General features: G+C 36.5%; 1 protein-coding gene across 1 annotated transcript in view; it reads right to left on the bottom strand.

The window, feature by feature from the left end:
• The window catches only part of CYP7B1 (cytochrome P450 family 7 subfamily B member 1), a 189306-nt gene that overhangs the window by 11060 nt on the left and 155915 nt on the right, over nucleotides 1-22331 (bottom strand). The window contains exons 2-4 of the mRNA XM_012763352.3: nucleotides 18363-18499; nucleotides 10292-10882; nucleotides 9625-9831 (exon numbers count right to left, since the gene is read on the bottom strand). Coding sequence (XP_012618806.3) covers nucleotides 9625-9831; nucleotides 10292-10882; nucleotides 18363-18499 — 935 coding nt within the window. The remainder of the gene's footprint in view (nucleotides 1-9624; nucleotides 9832-10291; nucleotides 10883-18362; nucleotides 18500-22331) is intronic.

The raw sequence follows: 22331 nt of genomic DNA, 5'->3' as shown, positions 1-22331 counted from the left end.
ATAAATCATTCTGATAGCATGCATATCAGCGTGCAGCTCCTGTCTAGGTCTGCATCTCTCTCTTCATAATCAAAACTGACTATGTTTCCACCATCGTGAATGGGTCCTAGAATATAAAGCTTGATTCTTTCTAATCAGCAATGTGAAAAAGAGCTCCAAGTGGAGTTTTTCCCCCTTCACATGATAACAAATGCTTGTGTTTATGACTTGCAATTTAGAAATCACACACACACACACACACACACACACACAGCCCAGTTTCTCAGTGTTCAGTAAGGCTCTGAAACACAGAGTACCCAATTATTAGTTTATTAAAGGCAGGCCCATCAGTGACGGCTTGCATCAGCCAAAAAATAAAAATAAATGTTATTTCAGTGAAATTTAAATCTATGCACAGCTTGCACAGGGATACCAACTAGCTTTGGGTGCCTTCTCCCAGGAGGTTTTTCCTTGAGCATGCATTTGTCTAAAGAAATGAGGCTGCGGTCAGCTTTGTGTGGCCAGTGTGGTGATTCAATGTGACGTACAGTGAGGCTGTGCATATTCTCTTGGACTGCCTTCGTTATTATAATCAGGCAGAGTCAAATCGGTTTGTTGGTGATGAGGCCAGAAAAGAACTTTGGTTTTGGAACATGGACTCTACTGCAGATAGCCACAAGGCACCTGACACGACAGATTTCAGCTGGCCAGACACCAAAGACCAACATTTCTATGGTGAAAAGCAAGGGTCGGCTTCCCATGTACTGCTGCTGGCTCTGTTGGATCAACAATAGCATGGCATCATCTTAGCTTGAGGTGTGAAATGGTAGCTGACATATGTAGCAGTGCTGTTCACCCAACAAGTCCAGTAGGGGTGTGGGAAGAAGAAATACAAAAGCAAAATAATTGTGGGGTGGCTGCTGAGACAGGGCAGGCATTTAATAGTCCGTATAACATGGTCACATTGGATTGGCTGATGTGCTCTCGGGAAGCGTGGCAGCTTGCGCCCACCGCAGTATCACAAATGACAATTGGGCAAGCATATCTTATGCAGAAGTTAATCACAATAATGGAGCACAAAGTGTGGCTTAGCGGTCAGATCGTAAGTGACAAATCTGTTTTACCTTCCAGTACCAGTTATGTGTGCAAGATGAGGTTGGCTCTCGCTCCGAGCGATCACGCCGATAATCATTAGACGACGGAAGTAATGAGTTGCGTTATTATCAACAATGGAGAGCAGAGCTTACATGGCTCTGCAGTACGACCTACAGACACAAAAGCCAGCAGCTTTTCCACCAGCCCCAGTACGAATGCAGGCAGAGCTATACGTTGAGAAGAATGACAACTGCACAATAAAAAAAATTGCAGCCTCTACTTGTAGTTGTCATAGTTGAGCAGACACCAGCCAGTGCCACTGACAGACCAGCTGGGCCCTGGGAGGACTTCCATGCTGCACCAGGAGGTACAGTAAATTATCCTGCACGGTATAGCAACATCTGTTTCTGTGCTAGTGCCGAACAAACAAGGCAATTTAAAACATACCAAGGGATAACCAAGCAACAAATGAACATGACCCTCATTTTTTCCCCCTTCTCACACACGAGGTGCTAAACTTCATTGTGCAGGCACTCCATGAAAGAGAAGCCAGGTTTTTATTTGATAAGGTGTTGTCAGAGAGATTTTACATATTTCCAAAATGGAAAGAAAAAGCTTATAGTATTGTTATTCTTAGAATCTTCCCCCTTCTATCTTCATTTCTTTTATACCAAAGCTAGCACTCAGTTCTCAATTCGCTCTAGAATTAAAAAAAAAAAAAAAACTTTCCATATACTTATAAATATTCAGTCTTTAAACCTAATTTGCTATACTTAGTTCACATGCCTTCAAGCATTTGTCTTCCAATTTCCACTGAATAAATGCGTACTAATGAGAACTAGAGCAAGCTGCTGAGGCAAAGCTGGGTGACTTGGGTCTGGCCTGCCACCAGCTTGTGATAGGCGGGCAAATTGAGTTAAAATGAAAAGTCTTGTCAGCTGAAATTCAACATGGTAGCCAAACAGCAAGCTGTCAATCATCCAGCCAAAACAGGGGACTGCAGGTAATAAAAGGTCATTGTGAATCATTAGTGCACTTGGCTTTCATATGGAAGTTAATTTTAATTAAAGATGATCTCTATCTGCAAATGTTTTATAAAACTTATTGTGCATAATGGATTGTTCATTTATACTAACATTTAGCAGGTAATAGGACCTTCTGATTATTAGAATGTATTGTCAAAAAATGGCTATCAAGAATGCAAATATTTGGGGGATAAAATTTACACCAGGCACTGCAAGGTGCCAACAATTCTAACTGTGATTAAGATAAGGCTGCCTGTTATTTATTAAGAACTGAGCTTTACTGACTGGTGTATGCTAGGAAATTGGGCACAATTCAGTGCCTGCACTACCTTCTTCACTTGGCTGGGGAAGACTTGTTTCTCTTTTCAGGATATAAAACTATCCTGATTAAGTATCCCTTCCAAACAAAAAGCTGGGGAATGTCTTGAGCTAAGATGCTTTGTAACACAACTGTGAAAGAAAATGACAAATGAAAGGAAATGCTGGTGAAAAGAAAAAGGCATATACATTTTCTCTTTTGCCCTCAGATCTCAATTCTGGCTATAATAATTGACAGATGATTCTCATTTGCAGATTTAAAGCACTAAAGCAGCTCATGGCAATCAATAATGCATGTTACAATGCAAAAACAAATAAGCACATCCGAGTTTCTGCCTCACACTTAGGCCATGTCTGTGTCTGTGGAATGAATGTACTGTGACATGGCCAGGCTGTTAATTTGGGTCATCTTAATGATTGGTGCAGGCTGGCATGCCATCTGATTAGCCATGGTGATCAGTGGATAGCAGCAATGGATGGAGTGAAATGAACAGCCAGGCCCTGCCACAGTCACTGGGCCTGAGCACTTGGGCAGGCACAAAGAGAAGGTGGGGAAGGGCTGGATATGGAGGTGGTGTGCTCTAGCAGGCGTGATGAAATGGAGTGGGGTGTGGTGTGGTGTGGTGTGTGTGTGTGTGTGTGTGTGTGTGTGTGTTTCTATATAACTGTCTTCAAGACAGGTGAGAAGGTAAATAAGAAATTGTGATAATCATTTAATTTAAGGCAAAATCACTAATCTTTCCCTCAACAATTGTATATTTTAAGTTAAAAATAAACCTGAATTGAAACCAATGCCTACCTTCACTCTGCATTGCAGATACAGGCTTTTAAATTGCTAAAATTAGAAATGTAAATTCAACATTAACATATTCCATAACCGTTTACTAAGGTTCTACTCTGCTGGGGGTGCTGGGGCATTTTGCTACTGGTAGGAAAAGGGAAGGGAGAGTATGGATTTGGCCTTCATGGACACCACAATCTAGGTGGTTCGAAGTTGGAAGGTAAATGTTAATGGTACATATAGATTCTTTGGTAATGTTCCCAAGATCCTATTTAAGATATTGCACAATTCCTTTTATTTATTGACTTTCTAAATTAACAAATAAAAATTATATATATTGATGGTCAACAACCTGGTGTCTTGAAATATACATACGTTGTGAAGTGGTATGAAATCAACCTAATTAGCATATGTATTACCTCCCATACTTATCAGTTATTTGTGGTGAGAAAACTTAACATCTACTTTCTTAGCAACTTGACATTACAAAATTTCTGATTGGATAACTCCAATGATGGCATTTAGAAAGCACATTTTAGTAAAAAGCTCTCTTTCATACTGAGAATTTTCCTCCTTTTAATTTCCACCCTTTATAAAACACACAGGCAAAAAAAAAATCTAACCCCTCTTCTACATAACAGCCCAATAATATGTAAAGACAACTATCATGCCATTTTCTGATTGCGTGTCAGAGATGATATAATGTTCACTCTGTTGCCATGCTGGATGAATTCAACTAGTCAATGTGCCTCTTAAAATGTGGCAGAACTGGGTGTATACTTATTTTAATTGGAAAAGTAGAGAAGACCGATCATGTCCTGTGCTCTAGATACCATACTTCTATTACCGTCTTTTGGGAACAGATGTGCAACAGATTATTGACATAATATCGCCACTAACTTGTTTTAAATTTTCTGATATCTCAGAGGTTATCAGCAGCCCCAGCTGCCCACTAGAATCACCTGAGGTTGTTTAAAAACCTAATTTCTCCATCCTAGCCCAATGGAGTCAGAGCCACCGTATTAACTAAAACCTTTCAATTAGAGGTTTTGAATCTTGGCCACACATTAGATTCACCTGGGGAGCTTTGGCAGCCTGCATCCCTGACCAATGCAATCAGAATCTCTAGGGGTGAGGCCAGGTATGAGTAGTTTTTAAAGCTCCCCAGATGATTCCAATGAGTAATCAATCCTTTTCTGCTGAGTCACACATTTCTCATCCAACTCTTTTTTAAAAATTTTTATTTATTTTAACGTATTATGGGGGTACAAGTGTTAAGGTTACTTATATAGCCCATGCCCCCCTCCCCCCTCGAGTAAGAGCTTCAGGTATGTCCATCCCCCAAACGTTGCGCATCATTGCTTACTCGTTGTGGTTGTATACACCCATCCCCTCCTCCCCCCCTCCCACAGTTGATTTTTAAATCTAAATACAATAATTTTCATTTTCATTCAAGTTCCCTTTCAATCCTTTCATCATTCATTATATCATCTAATCCCCTCAGCTTTGTGCTAGGCTGAAAATTTGAACATGGAAATCAGTATTTTTTTACTCTTTAACCTATATTTCCTTACATTACATATACTAATAAAAATCTCACTACTTGCATTTCTGAGTTTCTGATGTACCTCTTTGTGGAAGATGCCTACAGCTTCCCTCCAGTTAGAAATTCCTACTTATAACTTTAACTGCAGTACAAAAGCAATCCATGTAACTAAAACATTTGTACCCTTGTAATATTCTGAAATTAAAAAAAAAAGAATTTCCTAACATGAAGTTATGCCTCCTGTATATCCACATCAGAAGATGTTGTTAAACTTCACTATTGTCTGAATTATGTAAACTTTTAAGTTTTCAAACACACAATTGTTCTATAATATTGAATGAGCTTTTTCAAAATAATAGCCTCAAACATGACAAATATACCGCACTAATGTAAGATGTTAATATGGGAAAGTGTGGGGGAAACTCTATCATCTCTGTAATTTTTCTGTAAATCCTAAATTATTCTAAAATAAAAATTTTATTTTCATTTAAAAATAATACAAGATTGTAATGTGAATCTCTAGCCCTCCCCTAACCCTCAAACTCAACTGCCTTTGAGAATTAGTGATACATGTCTTGTGAAAAATAGTGGTCAAGGTCTCTGGTCCATTTCTAGAGCATTTTCATCTGAAGTGGCAGTGGTGGAGGGGTAAGCATTGAAGTTAGACCTGGCATCAATTTCTGCCTCTGCCACTATCTAGCTGCATGATTTGAGTTAGGTAACTAATCTTTCTGAACCTTGTCACACAATAATTAAATAAAAATAATAAGACCTGAGAATTAAATAATATATGCAAAGCACTTAACATGGTGCCTGACACCTAGTCAAATAATAATTATTAATATTATCATCCATAATATCTTATCCTGAAGTTAAAAATTCAGTCAACTGTATAATCATCTGACCCCCATTTCCTGGTCTTGTTCACATGCATCATGGCTGGTTTTGTAGAATAGAGATATAAAGAATTCCTCTCCCCTCACAGCTGGGACAATGAAAAAAGATCCCAAGGGCTCTGGTATCACATAGGTCTCAGGGGGAAAACGTGGGTTTGGGGAGAAATCCTTAGTGAAAGTCCTGCCTCTGTCCTTCATCATCTCTATGAGCTTAGGCAAGTTGTTTAGCACCCTGAGACTCTTCTCATCTGTACAAATCATGGCAAAATAATAGCTGCCACAGTCCTCCAGAGTATTTTGGTAAAGAGCACATGAAATAATAGGTCTATAGAATTGCTTTGAAATATTGAAATCATCAAGATATTTAACACGGACTATGTCTAATAACAATTATTTGCTATTAAAGGACCTTTATTTTTACCAACTGATCATTCTTTTCTGAGGTTCCCCCCAACTAGTCACCAACAATGGGCTTCGAAATCTTTCATGTAATTGTTATGGGGAATCACTGCAAGCTAGAGTTATTACAATTGACAATATGCTCTTTCAAAAAAAGTACTAGAGATTTTGCGCAGCTCTAGTTTTAGGGCACCTCCTTTTATTTCAATGTCCCTCAGTGGGACCTATCTGTAACTGTTTTCAATTTCAGGATATGTAACCGAACAAAATTAGGTGCCTGCAATTCACCTGATCCATTCAGGAGCCGTACTCCACTTTGCCCTATGTTCTTACTAGAGTGTGTTTGGTCTTTTCACGGGGGATGAGCAGGAAGTGCACTCCTCTGGGGTAAGGTAGCTTGCGTATGATGTTCATAAATATTATAATTGAAAATGAAGTAAACAATATAAACTTTGTAAGGGTGTCATAGAGGTTAAGTATCATTTTGGTGATAACAATCCATAACATTTACTGAGCCTCCACTCTGTGCTACTACATTAAGTTATTTACATACATCATTCAGATAAACCATATGAAGTATTCATTGAGATTATTTGCTGTTAATCCAATTTTGAGAGATTTCTCTCATTGCATTAACTTTTTTCTTATCTTCATCTTTCTGAATCATCCTTTATCCACTTTTTTTCCTCCATATCTGAAACCTGCAGTTCTAAACCCTACTTCCACCCCAGCTTTTTCTTTCTGGCAAAATTGAAAAAAAAAGAAATTCTTTTCTCTCAGAGGTTCTCAAACTTCCACTCTATAAGTGACTTTTCTTATGGAGATTTAGGCCCCGACTAACAGTTAACCTGAACCTCATTGTATCTATTATTTAAAATTTTCATTTAGATTTAATAGTAGAGATCTTTACTAAACATTAATACATAAAACATTTTAGTGAGGTCATGATAAGCAGAATCTTTATTTAATAAGATATATAAATATGTATAAAAAGTTGTTTTCTTTACCTAAAAGAACAGAATAGAATGGTTCTAACAAGATTTTCAAGAGCACTGGGAAAAAGCACAAATCTATCATAACCTCTTAAAACAGATGATTGCTTTGAAGTACGTAAACAGAGTGTGGCAGCCTATTGTTCCTTCTCACTCCTGTTTTATCATCAAAGTGCGCTGACATGCAAAATCTCTGTAAAAAGAAGAAATTTCCTTTTCCATTGCAGTACTAGTAACAAAATTCTCCTTCCTGATAAAAAAATCCAGCATTCATTTATCATTGTAATCTTTTTTCTTATGATAATAAAAATTCGAGATATCTTTTGTATAAACATTGCATTTAAAATACAAAGAACTCTTTCATTAAGAAGATGACAAGCACGTACGCCCATACCATGTGGTACATCCACCGTGAATGTTTAGCTATGTAAGTCTTGTCCCTGCAGCTACGGTTCATGCTCTTTTGATATAAAAACACTCACAATTGAGCTATGACTATCTGCAGAAGTTATCTGTTGTGTAACTGATTCACATAAAAATAATCCGCACAAAACCTTCTATCTTGTGAAACTAAAAAATAAACACAGTTTTTCTAGATCACAATCAGCTCCATCATTTTAAATTCTCATAATGAACAACACTGGCCTCTGCTGGTAACCGAGGTCGTGATGAACCTTAATGAACCTTCTCGGCTGCTGAAGGTAGTGCCTTTAGGCAGGTGGTTCAAAACTCACTTGGGATTTTTGTTGTTATTCACTTGTTAATGATAGGAGAGCTGTAAATTTATGAGCGATCCAAGGATGAAAGTCTCTAGCTCTAGTCATAGGCTTAAATGGACTCAAATTACAGTGCTAGAATTTGCCAGTTCTTCTGGTCAAATTAATTTAAACACGTTTGCTTTAATGCTGCAATTTAAAAATGATCTTTTCTTTCAATAGCAAGGAGTTGAGACTAAAAGGAGAATTGATGATTTCTCAACTAAATGTTTTAAGTAATAACTGCGTAGAGAATACAAAAACATATATTCCTTGAAGGTTACTTGCATGACTTCCCAGTTTGTGTCATCTTATTCATACAACACAATGGAAATTACTTGAATAGATGGGAAATGCAACCTAGATCTTTAAAGAAACTGCAAATCTTCAACCCAGAAAGTACTGTGTATCTAGGCTGAGGCAACTAGCCAGAATTTTACACAAATTTTTGTATTTGTTTCTCAATAATTCTACAAAGAAAAATAATGTATTTGTATTTTAATAATGTTCGGATTATTTTCTTTCTCAAAGCAAATATAAAATTCTTTTGATCATGTATGCAAAAGACAGAAAACTACAAGGTGACACATTTTTCCTAATTGATTGCCAGTACATGGCATGGTTCCTGCCATCGCCTCCAATCGGTCTTAGTCTGACCAGTGGGAACACTCTCTAGAACACCTGGGCCATTCCTCTCAATGCCCATTGGTGGTAAATACTGACCAAGACAGGGAGGGCCTTTGCTCCCAGAAGTTCCCATCAAAGAACCAGGAACATATTTAAAAGATAAAAAATTGAGGCCAACATAGGCTAAAATACTTGCTTACATGGTCAAAGGAGCAAAGCAGCAGAAATACATAAACATTTATTCCTACATTTGTACAAAGGGACTTGGAATATTATATCCTAAAGAATATCACAGGATGAAATGTCACTGCAGAAGAAATAGAGAATAACTCATCGATATGGAATTTAGCTTTGGGAGTGTAAGTTTACTCAGGTAGTGGTAGTGGAGAGTCTTCTCAAAACTAGTAAAGGGGAATGCAATCTGCTAGGATAAAAAGCTCCTATCACTGAGGTCCAGGCCTGCCTAGAAATAAAAAAAACTTTAGTCACTATCAACCTCAAACGTATTTGAAATAGTGACCAAGCTTATCTCATGAGCCAGTGAATATTTTGTGGAATATTGACATTTCACACCAGTTTGTATTTGTTCCTTTTTCTTCCCCTCTCTCTTCCTTCTCTCTTTCCCTCCTTCCTTCCTTTCTTTCTATTTCTTCCTTCCTTTCTTTTTCTTTTTTTGAGTGTGTTTAAATCATAGACTTCCAATGGGAAACTGGAAAACATTTTTTCTATATTTTTGAGACTCATACACTCCAAGCTACATAAACCACCCTAACCTGTGCCTGAAAATATAGACACTATTTAAGGAAGAATAAATACACTTTACACACAAGGTGCCTTTCTGAAATAATTTCTTTTTCAATTCCCCAATACTTTTCTTGACAAGATAGTGCAGCAATGTTTGGAAAGCATTAGCACACCAACAGATGCTCAGAATCAAATGACTTAATAGGCATACACTTTTTTTCAAGTAATTGCAAAGCTTTAGTTTAGCCTTTTGCATACCTTGCATAGTTAATTACCTAGGCCTTAATGTTTACATGCAATGAGAGTATCTACGGCTATAAACTACATAATTTATAATTGATGTAAATGGGTGTTATTATGTCAATTAGGCAGCTGTGTCCTCTACCTCTTGGTAAACAGCTATGAGTGATAAACTGAGTTTGCAGAGAGATACCTTCTTTTCTTCATAACAGATAAAAATAAATTACCTAGGCAGATCAGGCTGTCCAATTGTTCTCTGGTGAGGTGGATGAAAAATCCAGGCCCTTTCTTTTGACCTGTTGACTGTAGCAAACGGTCAATTTCGTCACGCACCGCTGCCAAAGCTTCTGGGTGCTGCAGAAGATAATACATCGCCCAGAACATAGTTGGGATAGTGTTTGCCACAGAGGCCCAGAAAAAGGCTAAATGATGTGCTGGGAGAAAATAAGTGAAAAGGAAGATTAATAGCGTTTATTACACTGATTAGATTTGCAGTGTGCTAATTAAAAGATGTTAGGACACAGACCCAGCCAAGGATCAGTGCATGCTAATGAGAACCAATAGGCTTCTGAAGTCTAATTTTCTGCTTAATGAGAATAGTTTAAAATGTAATGTGTAGGGGGGGCGGGGAGGTGGGGGATGAGATAAGAGGAGTAAATGCAGCTTAGTTATACTCTTTCTCATTATCACCATTAAGTATCTTGTTTTACCACCTCAGCAAAAAAAAAAAAAAAAAATCAATTATCACAAAGGGTTGTTTCGGAGTAAAACATTTTATCATTAGCCAATTAGAAAGAGCATAAAAATTTTCAAGGTCGCCATTTTGTCTTTTTATTTCAAAGGTCTACTGTAAATTATTTTATTTTAGGCAAGTACTCATTCAAAGTTTCTTACCTCCTATTTCCATGTCCTCACGCACATAGTATTTCTCCAGGATATTTTGCCTCATTTGAAAAACTTCTGAGCATCCTTGCAACTTAGCTAAGTTTTCTGATATGAAGCATTTTATGAGTTTCTTCTGAAGAGACTTGGTATCTCCTAGAAGCTCAATGGGTATGTCGGATACTAAATATGGGAACTTGTCGTCAAATTTTAAAAAATCATCTTTTAGCTCACTAATAAGTTTTCTCCTGTTGCCAGCAAGGATGTTTCCGTAGATGGTTGTAAATGTGATGTCAAATATTATTGAGCCGCAGAATGTAAACAATTGTGCCGTCTCCCAACTAGTAGTTTTTAATAGTTGGGGTTCAAACACTTGTTTTAGATTCTGTATTACGTTTTCCAAGAGTATGTCCAAAGATTTGCCTTGCAAAAGTTGATAGCAGGGGTGAAGCTCATCATTCATTTCATCATTGTCTGTCAACTTTTTGATGGCAAATGCCTTCACTAATATTTTATTAGTAAATACTCGAAAGCTTAATTGTTTGTGATTTTTCAACACTAATGGGTACTGGAAAGGGTCCAGGATAAATGTTATGTACTTCCCTAAAAAAAAAAAAAAAGTTCATTTGTAACAAAATAAAAATAAATACTTTAAGTTTAAAAATATTTTAATCAACATTAAGAAAACCCTAATAATAACTAAGGTGCAAAGTTTTAAAAAATCCATTTCATTCAAAGATCCTCTACATTTTTCCTTTGAAAATGGAATTATGGTGGGAAAAGCTCTAGAAGCTTGACGTCAAATATCTAAAGTTCTTAATTACCTTTAAGGAGATAATTACTCTTCCAATTTTTATTTTAACTAAGGTACCCAAACATTTTAAATATCATTTAAATATTTTCATAATACCTTGACTTAAAAACTTCACATATTTTTCCACAATAAAATAAGAAAACCATAAAACAAATCAGTAAGATGGCATTCCATATCTGATTATTTATCCTTCATAAAGAGCTTTTCTTGTACTTAGATTTGTCATTTTAGTTTTGTTCAAATACAATAATTTTAATTCAAATAAATGGCCATGCAGTATGAAGCAGATACTCACACATAAATGTCTAATTTGATACTCACAAAAAATTGCAAATGCCAGCATTTTCATTTTTATGGATGGGAAAATAGTGGCTGAGGGAGGTTTAATAACATGGTCAGGGGCAGATAGTGACTTGTGACTGACACAGGATTCCGAACTAGAACCCATTGACTCATCCATTCATTCAGGCGCTCATTTACAATATTTATTGAGATCTAGACAGTTCGCTGGATCCCTTACCCTCTTGGGATATGATGATGTAAAGATGTCATGGTATCGCTATGGATAGTGACATAGCACAAGTGGACAAAGTGTAAGGGAAGCAGAAAGTGGAGTTTGCTGCAGTCTGGAGTAATCAGCAAGGGTTCCTGGAGTTGATGACATGTATCTTTTTTATACATCAGTGTTGCCCCGACCTCATCTCTGATTAAAAAACTTGGGGTGCTGCTTAAAAATATAGATTTCTGTAGAATTCTGATTCATAAGGCTCGGAGGTGGGACCTACAGTCTCTATTTTTGATAATGTCCTCAAAGGATTCTTCTAAGGAGGAACTTTGAGGAACACAGTCATACTATGGTTTGTCTCTCAAAACTGGCAGGATCTTGGAGAGTTCCCAGCTCAACTCCTGCATTTATCAGTCGAGAAAGCTAAAGGAAGTCAGAAGAGGAAGGGTCGTGCTGCCATTTTAGTGGCAGAGCCTGGACAAGAAGTTACTCCCACGCATGGTTCTTTTTCTCACAGTGTTTGTCTCTTCTCGCTAGAGTGCTGTTTTAAGACTCCTTCTAATTAGAAATACCATGCAGATAGTATTAAATAATGGTATTTAATAAGTCTTTCTAGAATACACAGAAAGTTTGGATGATTCTAAAAATGGCAATGTCTAATTATTTATTGTCTTCACTTCCTTATTCCTGTGTGTGTGTAAGTTTCTTAGAGGAACGCTTCTCACTTGTTATCTATGGTAACTCAGATGGCATCACAGAAATTAAATTCACTTTGGTCCAAGATATTTAGGATGAAGTTTTGAAATAATGTTCAACCTAATCCTAGAAACAAGATAAATGTGGTTTTGCTTTATAATTTTAAAACAGAATTTAAGTTTTTAATAATGCATGAATATACATGTGATATGATTTTTTTCTAAAAATTATTCATGCAACTTGAATTTTATTCACCACATTTCCCCTTCATTCATTTAATAATGTGAGCTGATCTAGGAATGAGGGTAGAGCTAGAAGTGGGTACTCATTCTGGTCCACTGTATTCTACAAAGTAAACTGAACAATTTTTTTTACTTTTGCTCTGGGGAGAGCAAAAAGGACTCAACTGGATTTGGGTATACTTTGTGATACCTGCTTTACTGTAGCATCTTAATTAAATAATTTTCAGCATCTGCCTGACAAGTAATTGGGGGGAAATACTCAATTCTCCTATTTTGCAAAGGATATAATTTTAGGCAAAGCTGTGTATTTTCATAGGTGGTGATTAGTACTTTCTTTCACAAAATGGAAGGATTTTGCTAAATATCTTTAGGGTTATTTGGGATTATTCCCTAAAATTCAGAGAGTGTATAAGAGGTTTAGTTTGTAAAACATACAAGCTTTAGAGAATATTGTGAATTTTTTCTCACCAATTTTTTACAGTCGTCTAAATATAAGACAAGAATATATTCAGACATGACAGCATGAGGTACCTGTTATTGGGTCTACTGAAGTAAAGACTGTATGCAGGTCAGAGATTTTGTTTTGTCTACAATTCATTACAAATACACACATTTTCACCCCCCTCAACCTTCCCACCTTGAGAGTGAGACTATAGGGAGAAATTATATGTCAAATAAAGGGAATACAAATTGAATGTGGAAAAATTGTCCAGGTTAGCAACCAATTACTAATAAATTGTTTTTTAAGAAAATAAGCAGTTGTTTGTATATAAGTTCTTTTAAAAAAATGATTCTGATTAGTTTAAAGCAATTTGTAGATGAAATTTCATTCTTTTCAACGCTCTTTTCACTCTAGGATCTGTATTTTCTGTTTCTCCTTCGTATTTTAATTTTCTTCACTATCAAGGCACTGTGTTTTGCTGTTTCTTTTATTGAGATGTGGATTGCTTTAGAAGTAGATGTTTTGATTTCCTGGATTTTACTTTTCAAGTGGGTTTGGAAGTACTAATAACCCTGGAGATGTTAGCTGGCTTTCCAACTTTTAATCTTCAGTATAAACAATTTAAGCGAAGTTTTCCAAAATTAATATTAATTTAAACCATCTGTCCACCATCTGCTAATGTGAGATGCAAAACCAGAGTTTCTTTGTGATCTTTAATCAGACAGTTAGGAAAACTCATATACATTCATAAAATGAATTTAAATTTCTTAACAAAGGAAATCTTCTGCAAACGTATTCTGAAGGCCATGTATTCCTGGAGCAAAATTAACTTCTGCTCCAGTGTGATTTTATGTAAATGAATGTCCAGTGTCAGCAGACATGTTACTTAGTTCACAAAGATCACAAGGTACTAACAACGCCTTTTGCCATATTTTCCAAAGAGAAGAGAATGCTGTCAGAAGTTGATACGATATCTTGATTTAAAGAATTTCAGAGTTTGCATTTGTCGAAATGTCAAAATGGTGCCTACGGCTGCAAAAAAATACAATATAAAATCACCCTTTTGGACAGTATATTTGAAATGGTGTCAAAATTTTTAATGTCTTCCTTGCCAATCATTTCATGTTCTTCCCTTTTTAGAAGCTGACTGGACCTTACAATACTAACTGTAGCATTCTTGTCATTGCTGTCTAACCTGTGCATGATCCTTTCCCAACTCAACAGCCTTTTTTCACTTCCTTCAGATATACTTCTTTAGGAGGGTAAAGCTACATGATTCGAGGCAGGTCACTAAATGTACTTAAAAAAAAAAAAATTGGTCATTCACCCTGATCTCCTATACATAAGGAATTTAACATCTGGATCACTATAAATTGAATTTTGATGTTTTCATTTCAGATATTTGGTGCTATATAGAGATCTGGCTATGGGAATTCAGGGCAACTATTTGGCTGCTTGGAATAGAAATGCCCAGTCAACAAATACAAGACAAATTTGAATTTAAAATTTTCCCCCATAATTAGAAGCATTTAATCTCCATGTTTAGCTGGTTTTTCACTATTTTTTTTTAAATCTCAAGCTGAAAATATTAGTTGGGAGAGTAGATTATGAGCCAACTTTTTACTTTATGAGGATGGCTACATTTATGTACTCCCCCTCTTATTAGGGAGATTTCACTAGCTGCTGACAATGATGTACAGTGGTGCTTTGCTGGGGTGACATCCAGGGAAAACGATTCCGCTGCACCACCACACAAAACCAATTAGAGAACTATTTTCTGCGACAGGTCACGAATTTATGTGGTTTCTCATGAAAAGATGTACCTTTTAATTTCTTTATTAAGATGACATCCGTGTCCCTTGAGACTTTGGGGGATGACAATCATTTGCTCATCATGCAAGAACATACACTCACTGAAATCACATTATGAGACAACAGTGGAAGACTTTGTTCTTCATTTCACATTTTCTAAATGAGCTACTTTGCTAACCAGTCATCAGAACCATATACATTAACAGGATTTCTTGACAGGAATTTATCCAAATTCTAGCAAGAAGCGAATGGGAAGTATAGTGCATATTCAACTTTGGTTGTCTACTGTTGAGTTCAAAAACATATCCATGGTCAGATTATTTAGATGTTAGAAATTCAGCAAGTTTCTCAGTATCTGAGATTAAGACATCAAGTGTCAGCAGAAAATGGTTGTTTTTTGAAAAGTGAGTAAAGTTATTCAAATCTGCCACAAGTTCCTGCTTAATCATTTTACATTATTTTTGCACAATATATTTAAAAAGAAAAACTGAACATTTCAATCATGTGTTGTATTTGCTCATTAGAAACACAAGTGTTAATTATTTAAAATGAGGGCTTTTTTTTTAAAGTGACAAATGCAGTTTTGGAATCATGAAGCCAAAGGCTCATTTAGAAGAGAAGCACCAGCTCTGATCTTTATTTGTTTAGCATTCTAGTATTAATATTAATATTTCATCAGCTCTAAGGTATTAGGGATTTCCCCATCAGATATTTGTTGTGACTCAATCAATGCTGAGCTCTAGACTAAATGTTGGTAATAGAGGAGCTGACAGAATAATAAAGGGAGATAGACGAGTAAATTAGCAATAAATTCACAATGTAGTAAATGCTCTAACAAGAGTGATACTGGGAATAACTGGACCCTGAGAAATGTTCCAGAACATAGATGGTTAGCAAAGGTTTTGAGAGGAAGTAACATGTGACTATGGCTTCAAAAGGTGTGTCCATCGTCAGTCAGCATTCTGCAACAACATTCTGGCAGAAAGAACAGCAAGAGAAAACACAGAGGCACAAAAGAACGTGGTGTGTGAGAAGGAAATTTCAAACAATGTGATGCATTAATGGTGCATTAAACACAAGGCAACCAGCAGCAGGAGTCCGGGCTGGAGAGGTAGGTGGACACCTGATCTTGGGGATCCTTGGGAGGATTATGTTATATACGACAATTTCTGTATCTCTAAGATGCATGATTTTTTTCCATTTCAGTTTTCTTGAACCCAGAGTGCAAACAAGTATTGTTAGAAGAGACTTGCCAGCTGCCCAGCAAAGGAGCAAGTTGTGACAAAACTGATACTGCCTGTTCATGGGAAAACTCAGCCATGCTGACAATTTCAACAAATGGAATCATTTTTTCCTCCCAAATATTACATTACAGTGGTAGCAGTGAAATTAAGTTACTGGATGTACAGAAGTTGGCCACTGACCCTTAGCAATGTAATTGCAGGCAGAAAAAATTACTAGCTCTCTAGGAATAGAACATAAAATTCCAAGGCTGGTTAGAGGAAGATATAGGAATTAAACTAAGAAAGAGGCATGCAAAGAGATAATCTAGATAAAGACTCCTCAGAGTCAGCAAAAGAACCAGAAGGGGGAATGTCAGGAAAGTGAAGGAGCAGCGGAGTGTTTTAGGAAGGACTGAAAAGGCAGCTAGTCAGGTGGACCCGTGAGTGACATCTGCCAGGCAGAAGGCTGGTTGTGCTTAGGAGGACTCTGGGAGACAAGCAACTGAAGACAGCACACGTAGGCAACTCACTTCAAAAATCTGGATGCAAAAGAGGAAAAAAAGTGGCAAGTAACTAGAGGAGAATATAGGAGAAGCTCAAGCATGGTTATAAGCTAAGGTAAGAACCCAAGAAAGAAAAAAAAATGAAGATACATGTGTGTGACAGAAATAAATCATGATATGTTAATACCAGCCCGGAGGAGGCAGGAAGAAAAGGTTATGGGGAACAGGTAAATGGATTGAACATTCTTTGAAACTGGACAAAATGTGGTATGGATAATTGTGAAATGAAGGTACATTTGGTAGATGCGTGGGGACCTAAGGAAGATTATTCCTGATGTCCCCAATTATCTCATGAAGGAAGGAAGGAGTGTGAACTTTGTTATCAGAGCCTGGTGAGAGCTGGGGAGCTGGGAGCAGGTTCTTCATTCTCCCACTGCAATCATGTAACTGGAAGTCAGACAACAAAAGAATGTGAGTAATCTCATCTGTAGAGATCAGCCTTCAGGGCATAGACAGGACAGACAAAAGCAAAGAAAGGGAAGAGCTAGCTCAGGCAATACATTGAAGATTGGTAAATTGGAAGACTGTGTGCAAAGATGGCTACAATAAATTCCTTCTATCTTTCCACCTGTGTCCTGTGCAATGTGACCCTGTCGCTCCCCCCAGGAAGAGGCAGAGTTTCTTTCCCCACCCTTGAATCTGGGTTGCATTGTGACTTAGTCCAACTAATAGAAGGTGGTAGAAATGAAGTTTTACAATATCTGAGCCTAGGCCTCAAGAAACTTTGCAGCTTTTCCTCTCTCTCATTTGAAACATCCTTTTAGATGTCATGTAAAGAATTTTTCTTAAGGATAAGAGACCATGTGGACAAGGAGGCCCAGCCAGATGTGATGGTCCATCTGGGACATCTTGCTCCAATCCAGCACCCAGATAACTCAAGTCATACAACTGACTCAGGCAAGACCAATTGTTTTAAGCCATACATTTTGGGTGGATTTGGTACTCAGCAATAGATAACCAACATGGTTGGATATCTTGGTCTTCAAAAAAGGATGAGCTCAGAACATTCCAGCTTCTGTTCTCAGACCCAGGATGTTGGGGTATGTAGTAATCTTGCTGGGTTTTTCTTTGTTTATTTTTGCAAAAATTAAAGTTTGAAGCATAATGAACATTTTTAGATGAAAAGTACATTTTAGACCACTGGTTGCTAGGAACTTGGGGGTGGGAGAAGAATACATAGGTGGATTTTTAGGGCAGGGAAACTATTCTACATGAGACTGTAATGGTGGATACATATCCCCTACGTTTGTCAAAAATCCACAGAATATACAACACAAAGAGTAGACTCTAATGCAAATCATGAACTTTTAATAATGGATCAATACTGGCTCTTCCCTTGTTAACAAATGTACCACATTTATATAAGATGTTAACAACGGGAAACTGTAATGGGAAGAGAGGGGGTATATGGGAAATCTCTGAACTATCTGCTGTATTTTCTGTAAACCTAAAACTGCGCTACAAAGTAAAGGCATTACTTAAAAAAAATGTTCTAGCTTTTTAATGTATACATTTTACTATTCTTAAAACCAAGCCAAACAATGCAAAAATGACATAGTGTGGCAGGAGAGTGAGGTTCCCTAGGTACTATGAAGAGAGTTCTGTAACTTGTTTTTTAATGTGAGGATTACTGTACTCAACAACATGGTTTTCTTTTGCATTAGCTCTACAGATAAAACAAAGGTATGCAAATATTCCACATTTTGCCTAGAGAGAAATATAAAGACATTAAAGAACAAGTGAGAAACTATGACATATGTAAGACACTTATAGAACTGCTTCTTACCCCCAAGGAGAAGAGTGAAAATGTCACCATGCTGCTTTTGAAGAGTTTTTATGTAATTCAAGGGATCTTTCTGGAATTTTAGGGCTACTCCAAGATAAGGAAGCCAGCCTTTTATCAATGGAGGCTCACCAGGTCTCCTATAAGGAAAAAAAAAAAAAGAAAGAAAGAAAGAAAGAAAAGAGAAAGAAAAAGAAAAATCAAGTCATTCTTATTTTAAAAACACATATGAGTTATTTATCCAGTCTAGAAGTAGATTGCATGAATTACACAGCTTCTTTAAATTCCTTTATTCAATGCGTCTTATATAGTCATAGACCTGTGTTTACTAAGTTTCTCCAGTAGGTAATGTTCTGGGGTTAATAGTTTGATTCACAACTTTCGGTGAGCAACTTTTTGAGGAAATTATGTCTTGCAAGGCCTGAATAGCTGCTTGACAGTTAAGTCACAATCTGTCTTATTGTATGTTCAATTTCCCATCATCGTACGTAGACCTGAAGAGTCTGTGACTAAGGGGAACTCTTGGAAATTAAATACACTGCTTGATATAATTTATTCTATGCAACTGTTAGTTTGGTAAAATGCTGATAGAAAGCAAATGATCAGCTGCCTGATTTTTTTTGGTCTTTCACAAGTCATGTTATAAATCCTGCCTGACAAATATAGTCAATAAGACCTAAAGTTAGTTTTGACTAATATTTGTGGTTATCTACTATGTGCTTGGTGGTGTGCAATGGGACAGGCAAAATCTAAATTCTAGTCAAGCTGCTTGTTGGAAATCATGTAAAACAACATATTTCAATTACTAATTTTTTTATTTTTTAAATTTAGTTTTAGAGACGGGTCTCGCTCTGTCACTTAGGCTGGAGTCTGGTGGCACGATCACAGCTCACTGCAGCCTTAAACTCCTGGGATCAAGTGACCCTCCCACCTGGCTTCAGCCTTTCCAAGCACTGGGACTCCAGGTGTCTGCCACCACGCCTGGCTTACTGATTATTTTGCTTTATATTTACAGTGTTTTTATATGTTCAGATGCAGTCAAACTAAACCCGTCTCATTTTAAATCCCAACTCATGTGTAGGCATTTAGGTCTTTCCACAAATAAAGAGTAGGAGTTTTTTTTAAATCTTAAGAAATCTTCAATTATATTTTTATACATTAAAGGTGTAGGGGATAATGCATTATAGGTTTTGAAGTTTTTAAACCACTTAAGTGTACTTAACAGAGTAAATGGAGGTGTGTTCTTGAGGATGTGCAAGTTATAGTAGTGTCTATTGAGCAATTTTTCACTGAATTGATTGATTACACAGTTTAGAGCTAGATGGCAACTTGGGGGCTTTAGTGCAATCTCTCATTTTTACAGGTAAGGGATCTCAAGACCTGAGCGATCAACAGATTTGCCTAAAGTCATGAAACTACTTAACGGCAAGCTGTGCACCAAGATGCAAGCAAGCCCTGGAGCCCCGCAGCTGCACTCTGACCTTTCTAGAACATTAGGCAGTCAACCTGTGAACCTAGGAAAAAACCACAGAAGCAGCTCCCTGCTTGAGCTGACAGACAAATTCAGTAAACATCTCTGAGTGTGAATCTGAGAGCTCTTGCTGTGCCCTGGGTGTTAGATTTCAGATGGTTTAGTTGCCAAAGAAAAGCTCTTTGTTATCAGATGTCAATTTGAATGAAATTGCATAATCAGAAGAGGAACAATTAATAATCTTGAAAAATCTTTCATGCTGTGGAGAATAATAAAAACCTCAGCGTTATTTCTATGAAATGTATTTAAATATATTTTTTATAGTTTTTTATCCAAATTACAAATGAATAGAATTATTTCTTAAATTTTACTAATAATTTGACATTTTTTAAAACATGTGAAGCATCCCCTTTAAAATACTATCAATTAAAAAACAAGTTTCTTCCTTTTCCATTTGTAATCCCAGTGAAACTGCACTTCAAAATTTCTGTCTAGTCATTAATTCGGTGAAGTCAATCTGATTTAAAGTAAAAAAATAAAAACAAACAACAAGAAACAAAGCTATTGTATCCTAGAAGGGATTAAAACAAATATTCAAAAGAACTCTGATTCTCTAGCCCATCTGTGGAGATACTTGCACTACATGTACTGCGAGCCATTTTGATTAATCACAAGATATTCTGAGCTAAGATCTAATAAAAAATCAAGATTATGATCATACCCAGCATGGACTTTTATGCAGCTAGATTAACCCTATTAGAAGCTGTTATTTTCCCACAATCCAACATGGTAGAATTAAACTTCAAAAATAAACAACAGAGCTTTCAGGGGGAAAAGAAGACGAAAACAAAATAAATGGGAGTTGTGACAGAAATAAAGGAAAGCTTTTGCTTTCTCTTTTTAGAAGATAATTTGTCTTAATACTAACTTTAAAAATGCATGCTGTTGTTGAAATACATATACTTAGAAATAGGAAAACAAGAAACACTGCATAGAAATGTGAATCTTATTCTTCATGCTTTTTCTCATTTGTTTTTTGAATGCAGCCTTTTAGCAATGGAGACTTGCTTTTCTGAGAAATATACGAAAATGAAGAAAACATTGTAACAGTTAATTTTATATACAAAGATTAAACACGAGGAGATCACACATGTGATTGTACAGTAGGATCCCAAGTTAGAAACTGTCATAGCCCATATGCTGCCTATCAATGACCTTTTCAATTTTTCAAGTGATCCAGTTTACAAAATTTCTTCTCAAAATGTTAACCCTCTTCCTTTGTCTATTTATTTGTATTATGTTGGCTTAATGTTGCTTGAATGTTGCATTGTGACAAAGATTTAGAAAGGCTTTTTGTCACATTCTAATTTAATGCAACTAATTTCATCTTCTATGTTTCGTCATTAGGTCAGAAGCTGTATTCTTCATAGGACGTGTGTAGAGGGAAAAGACAGGGGACTCGGAAATCCAGGGGAATGTTAACCTAGCATTCAGAGTCATGGAGGCACAGTAGGAAGCCGTTTTATTGTTACAAAGGAGAGAGGGTCATCATTTCCTACAGCTGTGTTTATTTTGGCAGCAGTAAGCTTAAGACTCTTAAACACCATGTCACAACTGTGCATATTTTCAGGAAAAAATATAGTGCTAGCTCAACTTATGACCCAATGAAGACAGATAACACAAATCTGTCTTCATCAGTATATTTGTAAACATTATTTAGGGAGGAAAGACATCGCCATAATGATCCAGAACGGCCTGTTGACACATGGCACAAGCAAACACTGTCGTTGGTCTCTCTCACGCTCTGTGACTTTGAAAATGAAATGCCCACTGCTGAGTGAGGATATAGGATGCTTCATGCTTGTTGGGCATGATCAAATTCCAAAGCTTAAAAGAAATTGGTCCTAAAGCAATCTGAGTAGCTAAACACAAAACAACCAAACAAAACTCTGTTTCATACCTCCTTATAATTTCACATAAACAATATGTACTTCCTCAAATCTTCACACTACCATATAAGGGACTCTAAGAACACATCTAAGAAATTATGTTATCCAAATCAGAGCTTATAAGTGTTCTCAATGATTAAACCCAAGTTCTATGCATATACCACTTGCAATTTCTTCTATACAAGTTATAGAACACATCTTATAGTCTTTGCAAAAGGTCAAGTACAGTCCAATTTTATCTGGAAGCAAATATTGGAGAAGAATCTAAACACATAAAATGGCTATAAAATATAAAAGATGTTTAAGCTATTTCCCTTTAGTTAAAAAGAAGCACAGTAAAATTCAGTAAGATTTAAAAGAGTAGACCAATACAGAATACTTGATTTCTCATAATATTTGAAATACATCTTTATGCTACACCTATAGTTAAATAAATATGTTATTTAATAAAAAACATGGCTAGTGACCTATCTTGCACATTGTTCTAGACATTTAAAGCCCAGCACTTTTCAATCTATACTTGTCAAAGTAATTTCTTCTTTTTCCTTTCTC

The sequence above is a fragment of the Microcebus murinus genome, chromosome 7 (assembly GCF_040939455.1).
Source record: "Microcebus murinus isolate Inina chromosome 7, M.murinus_Inina_mat1.0, whole genome shotgun sequence".
NCBI lineage: Eukaryota > Metazoa > Chordata > Mammalia > Primates > Cheirogaleidae > Microcebus > Microcebus murinus.
This window is presented reverse-complemented; position numbering and strand designations above follow the sequence as displayed.